The sequence below is a fragment of the Octopus bimaculoides genome, chromosome 25, assembly GCF_046866305.1.
Source record: "Octopus bimaculoides isolate indiv1 chromosome 25, ASM4686630v1, whole genome shotgun sequence".
In the NCBI taxonomy this organism is placed as follows: domain Eukaryota; kingdom Metazoa; phylum Mollusca; class Cephalopoda; order Octopoda; family Octopodidae; genus Octopus; species Octopus bimaculoides.
In genome coordinates this window covers 969,062-986,386 of record NC_142952.1, presented here as the reverse complement: position 1 = coordinate 986,386, position 17,325 = coordinate 969,062, and the positions used below count along the sequence as shown (strand labels likewise).

The 17,325-nt window shown below is 34.0% G+C and overlaps 1 protein-coding gene across 12 annotated transcripts in view; it reads left to right on the top strand.

The window, feature by feature from the left end:
• LOC106878701 (eukaryotic translation initiation factor 4 gamma 2) overlaps nt 1-14,318 on the top strand; it is a 29,008-nt gene extending 14,690 nt beyond the window's left edge. For 3 of the 12 annotated variants that reach the window (XM_089342230.1, XM_089342231.1, XM_089342232.1), the window contains exons 5-24: nt 431-541; nt 758-824; nt 1,097-1,189; nt 1,889-2,058; nt 2,574-2,684; nt 2,809-2,880; nt 3,457-3,613; nt 4,071-4,166; nt 5,053-5,310; nt 5,605-5,864; nt 6,434-6,523; nt 7,106-7,188; nt 7,916-7,968; nt 8,234-8,313; nt 8,761-9,019; nt 9,632-9,836; nt 10,553-10,664; nt 10,921-11,017; nt 11,565-11,686; nt 11,824-14,318. In XM_089342230.1, the coding sequence (XP_089198356.1) occupies nt 1,165-1,189; nt 1,889-2,058; nt 2,574-2,684; nt 2,809-2,880; nt 3,457-3,613; nt 4,071-4,166; nt 5,053-5,310; nt 5,605-5,864; nt 6,434-6,523; nt 7,106-7,188; nt 7,916-7,968; nt 8,234-8,313; nt 8,761-9,019; nt 9,632-9,836; nt 10,553-10,664; nt 10,921-11,017; nt 11,565-11,686; nt 11,824-11,889 (2,316 nt within the window). In that variant the 5' untranslated portion in view covers nt 431-541; nt 758-824; nt 1,097-1,164 and the 3' untranslated portion in view covers nt 11,890-14,318. Of the gene's footprint in view, nt 1-430; nt 542-757; nt 825-1,096; nt 1,190-1,888; nt 2,059-2,573; nt 2,685-2,808; nt 2,881-3,456; nt 3,614-4,010; nt 4,167-5,028; nt 5,311-5,604; nt 5,865-6,433; nt 6,524-7,105; nt 7,189-7,915; nt 7,969-8,233; nt 8,314-8,760; nt 9,020-9,631; nt 9,837-10,552; nt 10,665-10,920; nt 11,018-11,564; nt 11,687-11,823 lie in introns of all 12 variants that reach the window. The other 9 variants (XM_089342226.1, XM_089342227.1, XM_089342229.1 and 6 more) reach the window with 3 other exon arrangements.
• Nucleotides 14,319-17,325: the final 3,007 nt, after the last annotated feature.

Sequence of the window (17,325 nt, the reverse complement as noted above, 5' to 3'; positions counted from 1 at the left end):
TACTACTGCTCTATCCCCTCCTACTTCTGGCCTTTGGAATGAATAACACTAACAATATATGTAAAAAAAAATATTTTTTTAATGAATTTATTCCAATCTTGTAGGTGTGGGATTACATAACCATATGTAATTATTTTAAAGTAGAAAATGCTTAAATTTATTTGAATTCGGTGAATACAAATTTATTTTTTTAAGGTTCACAAATACGACAAACTTAATGTGTTTTTTAAAACTCAGATTTTCAGATAATTACCATTGTGAATTGGTTCCGATTACTTCAGATTCTGAAAGAATTTTGTCTGTGTTATCTTTGTCAATGCTGGATTTAAAAAAAGAAAAAAAAAGCATTGAAATCTATTTTGTTTATTTTTCTTTTCATGTTAGACAAGATCAGTTAGAAAAATAACCCACTTCTCTTTGATTTTTACAGATCTTCGAAAAAGCCTTAGATGAGCCAAAATATAGTTCACTTTATGCACAGCTATGTCACCGTCTTTGTAAGGACGCTCCAAATTTTGATCACTCTTCCTCTAAAACTATTGTAAGTTTTACTCTCATTTTCGTTCTCTTCTATCCTCCTGTTCTTTATTAAATCATTATTTTTAAATAATAATTTTCTTTTTCATATTTAAAATACATCTAAAGTCTATCATTCAAAGTTTGTTGCTTTCGATAGTTTTCACAAATTCTAATAATTGTTATGACTAATGTTGGTTTAGTTTGCTTCTGTAACTTTGTTTTGCATTAATATTTTTAGACTTTTCGACGTCTACTCTTAAATAAGTGCCAGGATGAATTTGAAAACCGATCCCGTGCTACCGAAGGTAAGCAACTTTTTTTTTTTTTTTTTACATTGTGTGTGTTTGTATTTAAAATGTGAGAGATTATAATTTTTGACTTTTCAAATTTTTCTCTGGTTGGTTAAATAGAATTTGAGATGTGGCTTTAGGTAGGGTCGTCTAGCTATAGAAACCACGCCTAAGCTGACATTGGAATATGAGACCCAAATGTCTGATAACATTTATATATCCTGTCTTTCATCCCAACCATCATTTTAAAGATGCATTTTGTTAATTTGAAAGTTATTTATTTTCAGCATTTGATAAGAAAGATGGCCCCCTCAATGATGATGAAGCAGAGCAATACCATCTGGCTAAACAGAAAATGCTGGGCAACATCAAATTTATTGGTTAGTTGAAATATTTCATATTTATTTATCACGTTTTGCTTAAGTAAAATGTGTTTGTTCTTGGTTGTATAAAAAAACAAAAAATTTAAACTCCATTAATATTTTATTCTCTGTTTAAAATCGTATTATGTGTGGTTTTCTGTTTTGTAAATGGATTGATGGATCCCCTTTTACAAGTAATGTGTTTATATTAAGCTGTGAACCAGTTTGTACCTCTGGGTCCATTAAACTGGAGCCTATTCTAGTTTCCGTAGCCTTGAGAGCACAACTTCACTCCCTCCCCCTAATAGGATGCCTACTTGTTGCTCCCCACATCCAATTGCTGGTATTCAGTTTTAGCCGAATGGACTGAAGCAATGTAAAGTGGAAGTGCTTTATCTTGCTCAAAGCCACAGCATATTGTCTGGTGCGAGAAGCAATCTGCAGTCTAATGATTTTGAGCTCAAGACCCTTAACTCATAGCCCCTGCATCATCATGGGCCTCAAGCTTTTTAGGTTAACTAATAAAAATTCAAAAAAAGTTTTTCTATTTTATTTTGGTAACCCACTTTTTCTAATTACTGTCAATTAAGTGCAAGATCAAATGAGATAATTAGATTGGCTGTAACAAACATCTTCATATTAATAAATACTTTTATACTAAATATGTCAACAACAAGTGAATAAAAGTAATGATATCTTAATATAAATGAATTGCAGGTGAACTTGGCAAACTGGAGATGCTGCACGAGGGCATTTTGCACAAATGCATCAAGCAGCTTCTGGAAAAGAAGAAAAACGTCCCCGTTAAAGATATGGCTGAGGACTTGGAGTGTTTGTGCCAGATAATCCGTACTGTAGGCCGACGCCTTGACTCTCTTGAGGCTAAGGTAATTATTGTTCTTTTTCTTTATATTTCTACTGTTTCTGATTACCATACTGCTGCAAAATGGATCATCTTCCTTGTATATTGTTATCAATAATCTTGTGTTGACTTCTAATATAATCTCTTCTAGTTGTCACCGAAAATCCAACGTAAGAAATTTGAGTGCTGGGTCCTTACTTGATACTAAATTTTGGCTATATTAACTAACTCCATTCTAGGTTAATAGAACTAACATTTATAATTAACTTAATATGGTCAGGACTATGAGATAGTGAGAAAACTCTTTCAATATACCCACTCTCTATTTCAATAGTTTTGAAACTGTTATTTGTAGATAGTTAATTAGGGAACCTAATGATGTTAGATTTTTTTACCGGAAATTAAAAATATGTTAATTTGTAGCTAATGGAGAATCATCTGTCTGTAACGCCTTTACTTATATATATTAACTTTTTTTTTTTTTTTTTTTTTTCTTCCATGGAAAGTGAATTACTAAAAAAAAATAATTTAATTTTTCAGGCCTGGATGGATAAGTACTTTGAGCGAATTAAGAACTTCGCTTCTAACACAGAATTGCCCTCAAGAATTCGCTTCATGCTTCAAGATGTTGTTGAATTACGGGCCAACAAGGTAGTTATATACATTTTTTGGGTTTTTTTTGTTTTCCATTTGTCATAATAGTTGACTTTGATAATTTTATGCTGTTAAATATAGTTATTTGATACATTTTTGATGTCTATTATTTTTCTCCCAGTGGGTACCACGGAAGGTGCTTAGTGATCATGGACCAAAGACAATATCCCAGATACGACAAGAAGCTGCAGACGTAAGCATGTGTACTTTTTTGTTTGTTTATTTTATCTAATTATAATCAAGCTTTTTTTTTTTTTTAACAAATATTAGAAAGACTTACTAATATCTGCAATGAAAGTATTAAATTCAGATATTTTATTAAAAAAGTAAAATAAATAAATAATGATATAATTGAGAATTGCTGTGTCTAGTAATAAATTTGAACTCTCATTTTAATGACTTAACAATCTGTCTCTTGTAAACCTAATTTGGAAATTATAAAAGCAATAAGAAAGTTGAGCAAATTCTGCTTGTTATAATGAAAAAATAACTGAATGAATCTTAAGGCAGGAGTTACTTCTCCTTTATTTATATACTTGTCTTGAGAAAACATGGGACTTTGAGCTCTCTTTAGCTACATATATAGATGATTCTGAAGACGTAACCTAACCCAAAGTTTTGAAAAATAATGTGCAGTTAGGAACAAACAAAAAAGGCAACAGAATCAATATTATTTCTGGGATAAAATATTTCACCCCACCCAAGTATTGAAATGTTCTGATGTTATGTATCTTTAGTTTTATATTTCCCTTTCTAACTTTTTCCCTAGGAGTTTGGAATATACCTTGGTCTTCCAGATGGATCGGGGCGTACTGGTGGGCCTACTGGTGGTTTGTTTGGATCACGCATGATGAACGGAAATATGGGACCATGCCACAGAGGGGGATTGGCAGACATATTCAGTGCTGCCCCTACTGGATTGCTTAGTAAGTATAACAAATCTGGAATATGTTTAACAAAGATATCTAATAATGTAAATTGTGTTACTAAAATTAGTGATTTCACCAGGTAAATGCTTTTGGTGTTAACTTTGTGTTCTTGGAATGTTTAGCCTTTTAAGAACAGTGACCCTGACTGATTTTCAAATGAACTAAGATCATAAATAATACATTTAGTGGATTTTTAACCAAATCATTTAATTTCTGAGGTTGTAAACATGTCAGATAGTGGTAAAAGACAGCATTGATTAATCTAGAAGGAGAATGGAATTAATGTTTTCTCCTCTTCCTCCTTTTTCCAAAATTTTTAAGAGCTGCTGACCCAATTAGTCATTCTCATAACTAAAAGCCTATTGACTCTTTAGTTTTGTTTATTCTGATTCAGGTGTTCCGTATCGTAATGGTGGAGAAAAATTGCTCATTTTGGACATGTTTTCTCTTGTAGATAACATTGGTACTGGGCCAGGTGTAATTCAAGCAGATGGATTTTTGTCCGGTTATTCTATGAATATGGGCAGGAGAGGTAGTCAGCCAACACCAGGTGAGTGGATTTCCCTTTTTCGAATGTGAGATTATTCAAATTTTTCTTGGCATCATTTTGATACCATGTATTTAAAATTAATATTATCCAATGACAGCGTTCCAGCTGTTTTATTATATTTGTAGCCTTGATTGTCTTACTTCAATGTGGGTCTTTTCTTTTTTCTTTGCTGAGAGGCAGAAACTGATGAGTGAGGACCAAAGTAGGCATGGTTGTGTGGTTAAGATGTCCATTTTACAACAACCACGTGGTTTCAAGCTCAGTCCCATTGCATTGCACTTTGGGCAAGTTTCTTTTGTTGTAACCCTGGGCTAACAAGTGCTTTGACAATGAATCTGCTTGACAGGGACTGTCAAGAAGCCCATTGTGTATAGGGACGTGTGTGCATAAGTGTCTCCTTGTCTTGGCATTGTGCTTTGATTTTAAACAAATGTCACTGTCTTACAAATGGTGTCGACTTGGAATCTTCTTTGTGAACCTGTCTGGCCAGTTTAGTGAGATTACAAAACGTTTCTTAAACCGTTTTGTTCTCATATTTTTGTTGAAATATGTAGACTTTGTTTCACTTGATTTTGAAAATAATGAGGAATTTAGTAAAACGTTTTTGTCCTTATTAAAAAAAAAAATCAAGTTGGTGTATGGAACGTGAATTAATCTGAAATCTTGATAGTTTTTAATTTGAATCGCTTTAAAAACAAGAAGTTTGTATCTTAGAATCATATATGGTTTCACATTGGTTTTCTTTTCTTGTACTATGCTAAATGATGCAAATCGCAAAATAAACAAAAATAAACATTTCTCTGTAAATTAGGGTTTCATTCAACTAATAAACAATGGAAGAAAGCAAATATTAATCTTGCAGACATTCCTGTCATTTTCTTTGTAGGTAACTTTTCCAATCAGTTCAACAATAGACGCATGCAAGACAATAGTGCGGGTGGTCCAGTTGGAAACAGCATTGGATTTGGAATGGGTGGTGTTGGTACAGGTACCAGCCCCAGATCTACCAGACGAGTCAACCCACAACAAACATCAACACCACCGATGTTTCAAACTCAACAAAACCACCAATCTCTTCCATTGGCACCAATGCAATCACCATTATTGGCACAGCCGCCTTTAAGCTCTGTGCAAAGGACACCAGGTCAGTTTCTTTCGCCTATTTTATTTAACAAGCCACTTGTAGTATTATTATTAAAGGGGGTGAGCACGCCAGGTAAAATGCTTAAATGTAAAATACTTTCCCTTTGTTCAATCAGATATTTACTGATCACACTGAAGATTGCACTTAGAAAATATATTTCGCATGTGTTTTGCATATAATCAGCCCTTCTTAAGAATAATAATAAATGTCTCTTCAGATTTTTTTCATCTGTATCAGATAATGATTACAAAAGTGAAGGAATATTTAATTTAAATATTTTCATTCTCTTGCCAGCCTTTTCAGCACCTGGAAGAGATTTGCCGCAAAGATTTATGCGAATGAACATGCAGCCACCAGTTGTACCGGAAAAACCAAACTCAGGACCTGAAGACATCAACCTTCGACCATACAAGCCATTTAACATGTTACGTCCATCAGTGCCAAACATGCTGTCTAAGCCTGTTCGTCCTTTGATTGGGACGCCACAAACAACTTTCCAGCCTCCATTATATGACATGGGATCAAATCCTAATCCACACTTGATAAACAAGCAGGCAAGAATTTGGATTAACATTTTAAACTCTTAATGTTTAGGTAATCTGTATTGACACATCATAAGCACAAATACGGAGAATTTTGATTCCATTTTGTGCAGTTGAGGTCAGAATTAAGCTGAAAGTACTGCCACTCTTGTATCAGCATCAAATATTAAGTTTTGGCTGGAGAACCTGTTCTGGCCTTTCATGGAATATGCAAAATTCTATACTTAACATGGGTAGGATGGAATTTGTTGAGGCAGATTTTCTATGGCCAGAGGCTCTTCTTGTTGCCAACCCAACACACACTGGGCTTCTTTCACTATCTGTCTACCAAATTGATCCACAAGTTTTGGGTCAATCTGAGGCTATACTAAAACACTTTCCTCAAGTTGCCATGCTGTAGGACTGAACCCAAAACCCTGTGGTTGGAAACTGAACTTCTTAACCATGCAGCCATGCCTGCACCTAGCTTTATAATTTATTTTAAGCTTTATTATTTCATTGTTTTTATTTGTCATTCTTCATATGCATCTATTTATATCAGTGTAGATATGTATTTAAATGATATCTCATTAAATTTTCAGCCTCAAATTACCATCAAGCAAGCTAATCCAGAAAAATCTAAATCAGTCAAAAAAGCACCACTTACCAAAAAGGAGCTTGAAAACAGCATGGTAAGTTTTCTTTTCATTATCTAGCATTTTTGACTTCTATATTGCACAGCCTCAGTAATATTAGTTTAGAAATTGTTTTTGTTGTGGTTATGTAATAATTATAAAACTGTATGTAAAATGGTTGTTGGTTTTGCTTGCTGACTTCTGGTAGCCATAAGCAAGAGCTGTGTTGTAGGTCAGAGACCAGTGATTTTATCCACATCTGAAGGTATTCACTCACAAATTTATAAAGCTACCACACACACACACCATAACCTGTAATAGTTGTTGTAATTGATTTTAGAAACCAAAGCAGACATAATTGTATTATGGCTGTATTAAGTGTTGGCTTATATCTGAAAATTTGGTCATTTTGAAAAAATTCTGATGTTCAAAAAGTATATAAGCCAAGGAAATGGTTAGCTTGGAGACTTGGGACATAGAACTTTTCGCGAATAGAAGTGAATAGAAATAAATGTATATTTAAGAAAACTTACACCACATAGTGTAAGAAAACGTGTGGAATAATTGTGTAAATATTTCTGTTGCTTGCTTTGTTTGTTCTTTACATCAGTAAATATTGTTTCATTTCTCCTTTTGAAGACTTCCTTACTTGATGATTACTTTAATTCTGGAGATGTTCAAGTAGCAACCAGTGCAATTAAAGATTTGAATGCTCCAAATAAGTAAGTATACATGTTGATTTTTATAACCTACTAATTATTGATGGATTATCTAATTAGGAGCGTTTAATCTGTTAATTAATCTAGAATAAATTGATATTAATGCACTGCTATATTTGGGTCTTTGTCCTTCACCATTCATGTAGCGTCACTCGCACAGGCTTCCTTTATATTGTCATTTGATCAGCGGAGGGAATCTTTTTGCATTACTGTTTCATTCCAGTTGGATGGTTTGAAAGAAGCTATCACGCTCCTGTGTCTGCTTTGTCCTGGTTTCTGTGCCAACCACTTTACAGTGGGTAGTGGATGGTTTTTGCATGGCACTGATACCAGTGAGGTCACCAAGTCACTTGTATGACAGGTGATGAGGGGTTTAGAGTATGGGGTGGAGGGTCAGGAATTGGTGTCTTGCTGTAAAAGCGATATACATGGTATATATTACCCAATTTATAACCAGACTTAAACTTTTGTGTTGATGTAAAGAGTATAAAGGAGGACAAAAGACTGGGTAGAGTGCTGGTGGTGACCTGTTTGTAATTTAAATTCTTCACAAGATTTATTCCAAGTCCTGGCTTATTTATAACTCTTGTACATAATTGTTTGATTCTAGCTAAGTTCGTTTGTAATTGTTTGTCAATAAATTTGGTGTTTGTTCTAAAATCTGTTCCTATTACATTTCACCATAAAAAAAAAAAAAGAAAATATTAAGTTTATATAAATTTAATTTCAGGTTTATCTCCGATAGCATTTACAAAATGATGTTAAACAATGTGGACAAATCGGGTGAGTATTTATAATTGTATTTCTAACGATAGCTACAATAACTATATTAATTGTAATTGTTGAAAGCAAGGGATTACCTCTCACAACTACTCTACAATGTCACTCTAAATATAAACAATTATATCATTGAAATCTTGGAAGCTATAAGATAGGTAATGCACAATTAGCTGAAAACAATGTAAACCAACGATAAGCTGGACATTGAAAGGTTGAATGTGCTTCCCTTGTTTAATGTTTTAAAAGAAGTTTTCACTTTATTTTCCAGATACTGAAAGAGAGAAAGTCATGAATCTTATAGTTGGCATGAAACCAGAAAACCTTGTAACATCAGAAACTTTTATGGGAGTAAGTAAAGATTAATATTTTTCAAGCTGTTTAATGTTTACATTTATAAAATCATTATTACCACCATAAATGAAGGATGTTATTACTTACATGGTTTATAGTTTTATCCACAAAAAACCTCTCGCTTCATAAAATGTTTAATAGCTTTTATAGCTTGGGTTACGTCATGCAGCTGATTTCTAAAAAAGAATGAAATGGTGCTATACACTATTCCTAATTTCAAATTCAAACTTCTAATCCTACTAAATAGTATGGATAGATAATTATCTCCCTTGTACTTAATTCCCATTAGGGGACTCCACATGTTTGAAAGTTTCTAACATTTTAGTAAAAATGTCAAGAATTTGTCATTTTGTGAAAGAATGCTTTATTCTTATGGCTTTTTATCAATTTTTTTTTTTTTTTTTTTGTGCACATGTTGATTGTATTTTATGATGTCTGTTGTAGGCTTACCGCAGCCTGCTTGAGAAACTTCAAGAACTGGAGACTGACGTTCCATTGATTAAATCCTATGTGGCCAGTTATGCAGCGCATGCGATAGGAGGGAATGTTATCAGCCTATCGGATCTCGCTGAAGTTTTGGACAAAGGAGCCCACTATCCACTCTTCCTTATTTCTCTACAACAAATGCACAAGCAGAAGGACAAAGAATGGCTAGTGAATGTCTTCAATGAAAGTAAGATAAACCTGCAAGACATGTTACCTGGTAAGGCCAAACGGTTTGGGTTTTTTCGGTTTTTTTGTTTGTTTTTTTTCCTTTTGTTGGTTGAAATTTTCAAGTTGTAATTTAGATTTTTATATAATGAATCTATTTTATGATCATGAAATTATTTTACTTAATTCATTATGATTAATGTGTAAATTCTTTTATACATTAAGATATTCAAGACAGAAAAGACAACCGTCTGAACCATATATTATTATTATTACTTATCATGGTACTTATACACTTTTGTACCACGAGAGAGGTCACCATGTTATGTTTGTTATAATAAGGCATTCTGTGTATTGAAATGGCAGGGTGCACTTTAGAATTTACTGAGTGTCTAGTATACAATCAGTTGTATGGTATGCAATCCTCTCAGTGGCTTGTTTCTCTTTTTCTGTCTCAAATAGAATCTTATAATGCTTGATATTTAATACTTTACATTTCAAATATGTTCTAGTTCATTTATTGAGGACAATGGTTTATTAAGAAGCCTAGTTTCAAGAAGTTTATTTCATTTAGTTCTCAGTGAAATGAGAATTATAAACTTATGGTGATGTTGCGTACTTTTGACTCCAGATACTCTTTTTTCTTCTTCCTCTCTCAACCAAGAAAACGACCAGAGTAAAGAGAAAATGATGGAGATTTTAGAAGACAGGGGTCTTAGCTTTCTATTTCCTCTTCTCCGTATTCAATCTGAACTTTGGAAACAAATCCAGACTGACCCCAGTGCCACAGCAATTTTTAAATGGATCAAGGACAAAGTGCAGAATGACCTGCACCAAAGCCCTGGTTTTGTTAATATTCTTACCACAAGGTTAGAAGACATTGTTTTAATATCTTTTTTTTTTTTTAATTTCTCTCTATTTAAAATACACCTAGAGTGTTTCTCACAAGGTGATCTTGTTCCACAATTGTCACAGGCATAGTTGTGTGGTTAACAAGTTCGCTTTGCAACCTCATAGTCTTGGGGTTCAGCACCCCCTGTGAGTGAATGTTGGTAGCGAGAAACTGGAAGCTTTGTGTGTGTCTGTGTGTATGCATATGCAACTGTGTTTGCCCTACCCACCATTTGACAACTGGCATCAGTTTGTTTACATTTCAGTAAATGGTTTGGCACAAAGTGACTGCTAGAATATGTATCAGGCAGAGAGTAAGTCCTGGGGGCAATTTATTGGACTAAACCCCCTCAAGGCAGTGCTCCAGCTTGGTTGCAGTCCAATGACAAGTAAAAGAATGATTGAAAATGTTTCACAGGAGAATTTAACATAAAATCTTTCCCTTCAGTCTTTGTGAACAAATTATTCGGTTTTGCTAATGGTGAATAATTTTTCTTCCAAAGTTCTCTAAAGAGAATATTAAAAAACTTAATCTCATTGTCTGTAGTAATCTTTGTACAGTAATTTCAGATAAGATTAATAATTGCTATTTGAAAGCAGCTCTTCTCTCTCCTTTTTTTTTAAATTGTTGCAATTGATGATTGTAACTGTTTCCCAAATATATTTACAATATTTTTTTAAATTTTATTTTCAGCATTCTAAAATATATTACAAAGGCATCAACATTATCAGAAAATTGTGACCCCAGTATACCACCAGAAAAACATTTGGTTGAGAAAGAAAAAGACATGTTGGATAAACTAAAAGTAAGATTTCTCTTCTTTTTGTTTTCTCCAATTGTATTTAATTAGCTCTAATATCAGTGAGGGCAAACATTTGAATGATAAACTCTGATTTTTGTTCTTGTTTCAAATCCTGTCAAGAGAGAGAGAGAAAATAAGATTTCGAAAATAGTTTCAGATTAAACAATATACTCAGCGTCATTTAAATTTTAAGGTTTCTGGAATGTATTTTACTCATGAAAGTAAACTAATCATTGTTGTCCCCTTTTTTTTTTTGTAGGTTGTCCTTCAGCAATTTCTTCATGACCACATAGACCTTCAAGTTGTTGCCCTATATGCATCTCAGGTGTTTTGTTATATCAACCAGTTTCCAAAAAGTAAGTCATTGCTTACAATTTATTCCATGTTTGATGTAAAGTTGATTTTAGCCGTACAAGAGTCTAAATGTTGAGGTTTTATTTTGTTTTGAGGTTTTGTCTATTTTATCATCACATCTACTTTTTCATGCTTGCATGGGTCAGAGGGGAATGTCTGGACAGATCCTCTTCCTGTGGCCAACTCCCACCTGTAAACAAGTGAAGTGATCACACAACACAGTGAAGCCTGGAAATGCTTTTATAGTGGACTTCACAAACAAATGATGCTGTAGTAAGGCCATTGGTTATAAACCATTGAGCAAAACCTGGAGACAATGGATTTCTGCCGAATCCACCCGAGGCTTTGATTGGTCCAGGGCTATAATTGAAGACACTTGCTTAAGGTGTCATGCAATAGGGCTGAACCTGAAACCATGTTGTTGGGAAGCTAACTTCTTAGCCACACATGCCCTTGCAGAAATTAAGAAATATTGACCTAAAAGACGAAATCAATATGGAAAGTGATTTCTGTGATTTTTTTTTCTTATTTTCTTTAATTTTCTTGCAGATATGTTACGGCGATTCTTTATGCATTTCTACGATATGGAGATTATTGAAGAGGAAGCATTCCTAAAATGGAAGGAAGATATCAATGATGAATACCCTGGCAAAGGAAAGGCCCTCTTTCAGGTAATTAACTTAGCCTTTTATTCTTTTTTTTATTTTTGGCTCTTTTGAGTAATTTTGAATTTGCTTTGTCTTTCTGAGCTCACATTTTTTGTTTCTCTTTTTCGTTCTTTCTTTTCATTTTTGTTGTTCTGTTGTAGGTCAATCAGTGGCTGACATGGTTGGAACAAGCTGAAGAAGAATCTGAAGATGACGATGATGATTAAGCCGAGTGGACATTAGCTGCTGACGAAGTAGACCTGATGACTTGAGAAATAGTCCTATTCAACACAGTCTCCTTTACTACCAACTGGACAAAAAAAAAAAAAAAAAAAGCAAGAAAAAAATAAACAAAAACAAAAAAAAAATGAAAGACCTCACCCCAGTGGAATCTAATGTCAACGTGTGTATGTGTGTGTGCGCGCATGTGTTTGTATGTGTGCATGTATTTGTCTTATGTGCTCATGCACATTGTTGATGGCTGTGTGCAGAGAAGACAGAAGAAGCAATTGTGGCTTGGTTCAATTCCATCGTTGGAGACGAGTGACAAAGATGACCACTGGGACAAAAAATCTACGATATGGATATAAATATGCATACACATTGGACTGCTATCAGAACTAGTGTTTCTCCCCCCCCCCCCCCCGTATTCAATTCACACAAACTTGTCTACTTCTGTAGACCCTGGTAAACATTCAGTTACTAATTTCAGTTACTTTTAGAAGTTTTTCTTTTTCTGTTTGTTTTTATTAATTTAAAAAGCAAAATAAGGAAAAAAACAAAACACCAACAATCTTTTTTTTTTTTCATTACTTCTACTACAGCTACTACTACTCTTCCTCCTCCTCCTTATTATTTTATTTATTTTTCTCTATTTATTTGTTGTTCTTGCCCTTCTCTTTCTACGGTGTGGGCTATCTTCTGTTTTGTGGCCACTATGTATGGCTGCTGTCTCTATGGTAATTACAGCTGTGCGACAGTTCCAACCCCAATCCACTTTTTTTTTTTTTTTCCAAAACACTCAGAGCAACTCAGCCACTAGTACTTTGGACAATGTTGTTTAGTAGTACTGAGCTATGATTTTTGAAAGAAAGGAAAAAAAAAGAAAAAGAAAAAGGTAAAAAAAAAAGAGACAAAAAATAAGATATTAAAAAACAAACAAAAACAACAAATAGATAAGAATAATAAAATTTTAAAAAAAGCTTACAAAAATGGGAAAAATAAAATCTTATCAACAAAAATAACTTGTATTTAAACTGAAAAAACTTTTTTTATTTTATTTTTTGTATTTTTCTTATTGCTCATTGTCTTCTTGCTTGTTTTGTGTTTTGGGCATTTATACGTCTCTCTCTCTCTCTCTCTCTAATAAGGTTTACATAATTCTTTTGCTTCAGTGTGAGAAAGATTAGTCAGCAGTTTTAACTTTTGGATTAAAGTGATTGTTTTTTTTTCTTTTTTTTTTAACTTGTTTGAAATTAAAATGATTTCAAAGAACTGTAAAACAAGTGGAAGAGAAAAAAAAAAAAGAATTATCACATCTTTTAATGCATATTTTTCAACCTTATTTTTTTCTAGTCATTTTCTGGGAGAATCTTATCAGTTGAGTTATTTTAATTTTATTTTTTCCACCCCCTCCTCATCTCCAAAAACAATACCCCCCTTCTATATGTCACTCTAATGCTTCTTTCATCTGTTAGTAGAGATCCCAAATGAGTATTTGAAATTATTTTGGTATTTTACTTATTATAGACTTCTCTCTAAGTTCCAAATCATTATTTTCCTTTCTGTTGTGAACATACATTTTATTCCGATGCTCAGCTGTTGAGTACCAGAGCAGTATTCTTATTTATTTAACTGACAAATCATCCAGAGTTTTTGGGTTTATTTTAAAAATTAACTTCCTGGTGATAGGTTGTGTCTTCTTTCTTCCATTCACACATCTAGAATGGATTGAATTACAATAAATAGAAAAACCTTTTGATGCTCATTAAATTTTTCTTTTCTTTCTCCCCCCTCCCCTTCCCTTAATTGCCAGTGGTGCTTTCTGCCTAATCTATTCTTCCAATAGAGTTGGATCTTGCATTTTTACTGCTGGCTCATGTTACCCCTTTTCAACTTTCTAACTGAAAAACTTGATTGTCTACCAGTGTACAGTTTGTCTCAAAATCCGACTTTGGCAGTAACTTGTCTTTCCATTTTCTAGTGTTCTGCTGATGGGAAGTTCACTTTTATCCTATCATTTTTTTTTTTAAATTCCAGGAAAAAAAAAAATGATTGTTAAACTAAATAACGAAGGACTTGGAGAGTGGGCTGGGATAATGAGTTCATGCAGTGTGTATGTGTGAGTGAATTAATTTTTCTAAACTCTCATTCATATATGAATTCTCATCTTCCTATTAAAATATCTTGATAGTTTGATAAAATTTCTCTATTTTTTTCCTCCCCTATTTTAAAACCATTTTTTTTTCTTAGATATGGTCACAGAGAAAAGAAAGAAAGAAAAAAACAATACAACAAAAAAACTTCCACTCATTCTTTATCCCAATGTTGCCCTTCTCTCTACCTTTTTAGAAAACCAAATGAGCAAATTTTAAAAATAATGAACAATTGTAAAATTGAACTCGTGTTAAGGAATAAAAATCATGACACAGCTGTATTTGTGCCTCTTTTTGTGTGTACGAGAGACTTAATGATGCTCACTCTGTTTGGGGGGAAAAAAACCCCGTACAGAGTGGACTCTAATTAATGACTTCTATAATTAGCTCCTGTAATAACATTTAATTTGATTTTTGTGTGTGCTAAGCTCATGAAGTTCACATTAATCTTAAAATTCGATTTTAATAATTATTCTTTAAAATGTTAGCATATATTTATATTCAAATTTTATTTTACTTGACATTTCCTGTATCTTAAAGGTAGTTCAAATTTTTGTCACTGTAATACCTTTAATTACTATCATTTTAAATTTTGATGAATCCAAATGAAGTTTTATATATTTTTACTCAACTTTATTTTAATAAAAGGTAGTTGTAACTGAACTGGATTCTCTATACTATCTCATCCAACTCCTTTGAGTACAGATTCTACAAGACGCTTAGTGCAAGTCAATCTTTAATCAATCTAATATAGGCTAGACCAAAAGTTGTGCTGCCATCTAATATATTTTATGTGTGTGTGTGTAGCTGTGTCTTTTGACCGAATCTGAATGGATCTACTCACTACATCTTCCTTGAAGGAAATTAACAGACCATATGCCTTGACATAAAAAGAAATTCTTTTGGTACATGTTTTTCTGCTCAGCCAAGTTTGTTATCATTTAACAGCCACTTTCCATGATGGCTTAGTTTAGGCGATTTGACAGGATCCACCAGCAGGACTTCTCCATGTCTATCTGAATATACATCAAGAGACAGATTTTGTTTGGAACTGGTAATCGTCATCATTTAATGTCCATGTTTCATGCTGGAATCGGTTGAACAGTTTGACAGGATCTGTGTGTGTGTCTAATGATTGCATTATGCTCCAGTGTCTGCTTTGGCATGGTTTCTTTAGCTGGATGCTCATCTTAACTCGAAACCACTTTACAGCAAGGACTGTTTTGTTGTTGTTTTTGTTTCTTTCTTCATGGTACCAGCACTACTAAGGCCACTTACACAGCTTGTAAGATGAACCTGGATGGTGTATTTGTTCTAGCAATAATAATAATGATAATGATTTCAAATTTTGGCATGCAGGGAAAGGGGATGAGTCAATTACATTGACCCCAGTGCTCAACCAATACTTATTTCATCAACCCCGAAAGGATGATGGGCAAAGTCAACCTTGGTGGAATTTGGACCCAATATAAGGATGGACAAAATACTGCTAAGCATTTTGCCCCCGCATGCTAACAATTCTGCCAGCTCTCCACCTTAATAATAATGGTTTCAAATTTTGCCACAAGGGCAGCAATTTTGGGGAGGGGCTAAGTCAATTGCATCGACCCCCAGCGTTCAACTGGTCCTTTTTTTTTTTTTATTGACCCTGAAAGGGTGAAAGGCAAAGTCAACCTCAGCGGAGTTTGTTTGAATTCAGAAGAGCAGTAGCATAAGGATTCTCCCAGCTTACCACCTTAATGATAATAATAATGATAATGCTTTCTAATTTAGACATAAGGGCAGCAATTTTTTAGAAGAGCAGACTTCTGATCACAGGCATCCCAGCTATGAACGCATCAGGGCTTTCAAGATGAAATCAAATTGGTTTTATAGAAGATGGTTACTTTTATGGATGTACTTTGCATAGAAAGGCAAAATTTGTACACAAGCACAAATATATGTATATACCCACATCAAGGGAATATTCAACATAAGATGGTTTAATTATGGGAAGAATATAAAAGGAGAATGGTGATTAACCCTTTCATTACCAACCCAGCTGAAACCGGATCTGGCTCTGCAGTACAAATGTCTTGTTTTCATAAGTTTTGAATAAAAATCTTCCCCCAAACCTTAGTCACAATTTATGTTCCTAACACTAGTTTAAAGATAACTAAGTTATTTTACTAAATTCCTTGTTATATTTAAAGTAATTGAAAGAAACACAGAGCATCTCAACAGAAATACGGTAAGGAAAGGGTTAAACAATCCTTATAAAGTACCCGGCTTAAAAATTTGTATTGGGGCCAATTTATTTGACTAAACCCTTGAAGGCGGTGCTCCATTATGGCCGTATTGAAATGACTGAAACAAGTAAAAAAAAAAGTTCATTTTGTAAACTATAAGATAGATGTAAGGCGATGATAAAGACTACGCCCACCCGGTGTTTAGGGTTAGGCCGAAAACGGGTGGTGTGCGTATTTTTTACCTCCGCCAAGATGTAATGTGAAGGAGATTTGGCTTTGGCTGCAAGTTACATCGAACGGCCACCCGAGGCACATTCAGCTCGAATGGTTGTTTACATGAATATATGGATACACTGGCAAACAAATGTGTTCGTATAGAAATAGTCACACGCAGGCGAGTATGCCTTTTGTGTCGGTGTTCGAGTATTTATGAGGCGCGAGGCGTTCATGTATGCCTTCTTTTCTAGGATAAATAAATTTTTGTTTAATGCAAAATTATTGATTGATTATAAAATTAATTATTGATATTTTGGCGATCTTTCGATACGAGTCCTGTGTATCGGCCTTTTCCGTAAGGTCGCCCTCTAACCCTAAACCCTTCAAAATAAATCACGCTCTCTGACGTCGTTTCCCTGTTTCCAAAACTTTTTTACGGAGAAGGCCGATCTTTGGTAAAGATCGCCGGAGACACTTTCTACGGAAATCGCCGTAATTTGACTGAGACACTGCAGCTCATTGCTTTCACCCACAACAATAAGAAAAATGTGTTAATGTCCCAACGAGGTCTCATCTCCTGATCGCAGCCTTCACATACAAATCAGTCGTAACATCTTATTGACACTCAACCACTGAAGATCCTTCCCATGTGAGTTCAAATAACGCAGAAGCTTTTGGCGGCAATATATTTTCATCTCTATCTTCGAGCATTCCTCGAAGCATCCAACCAAATATTATTCTTGGTGTCATTATCAGTGCAACAGACATTCTGAAAATCATCAATTCACGGCAGGCAGACAGCTTTCACATTCCATATTTACCTGCTTCTTCTGATTACGATTAT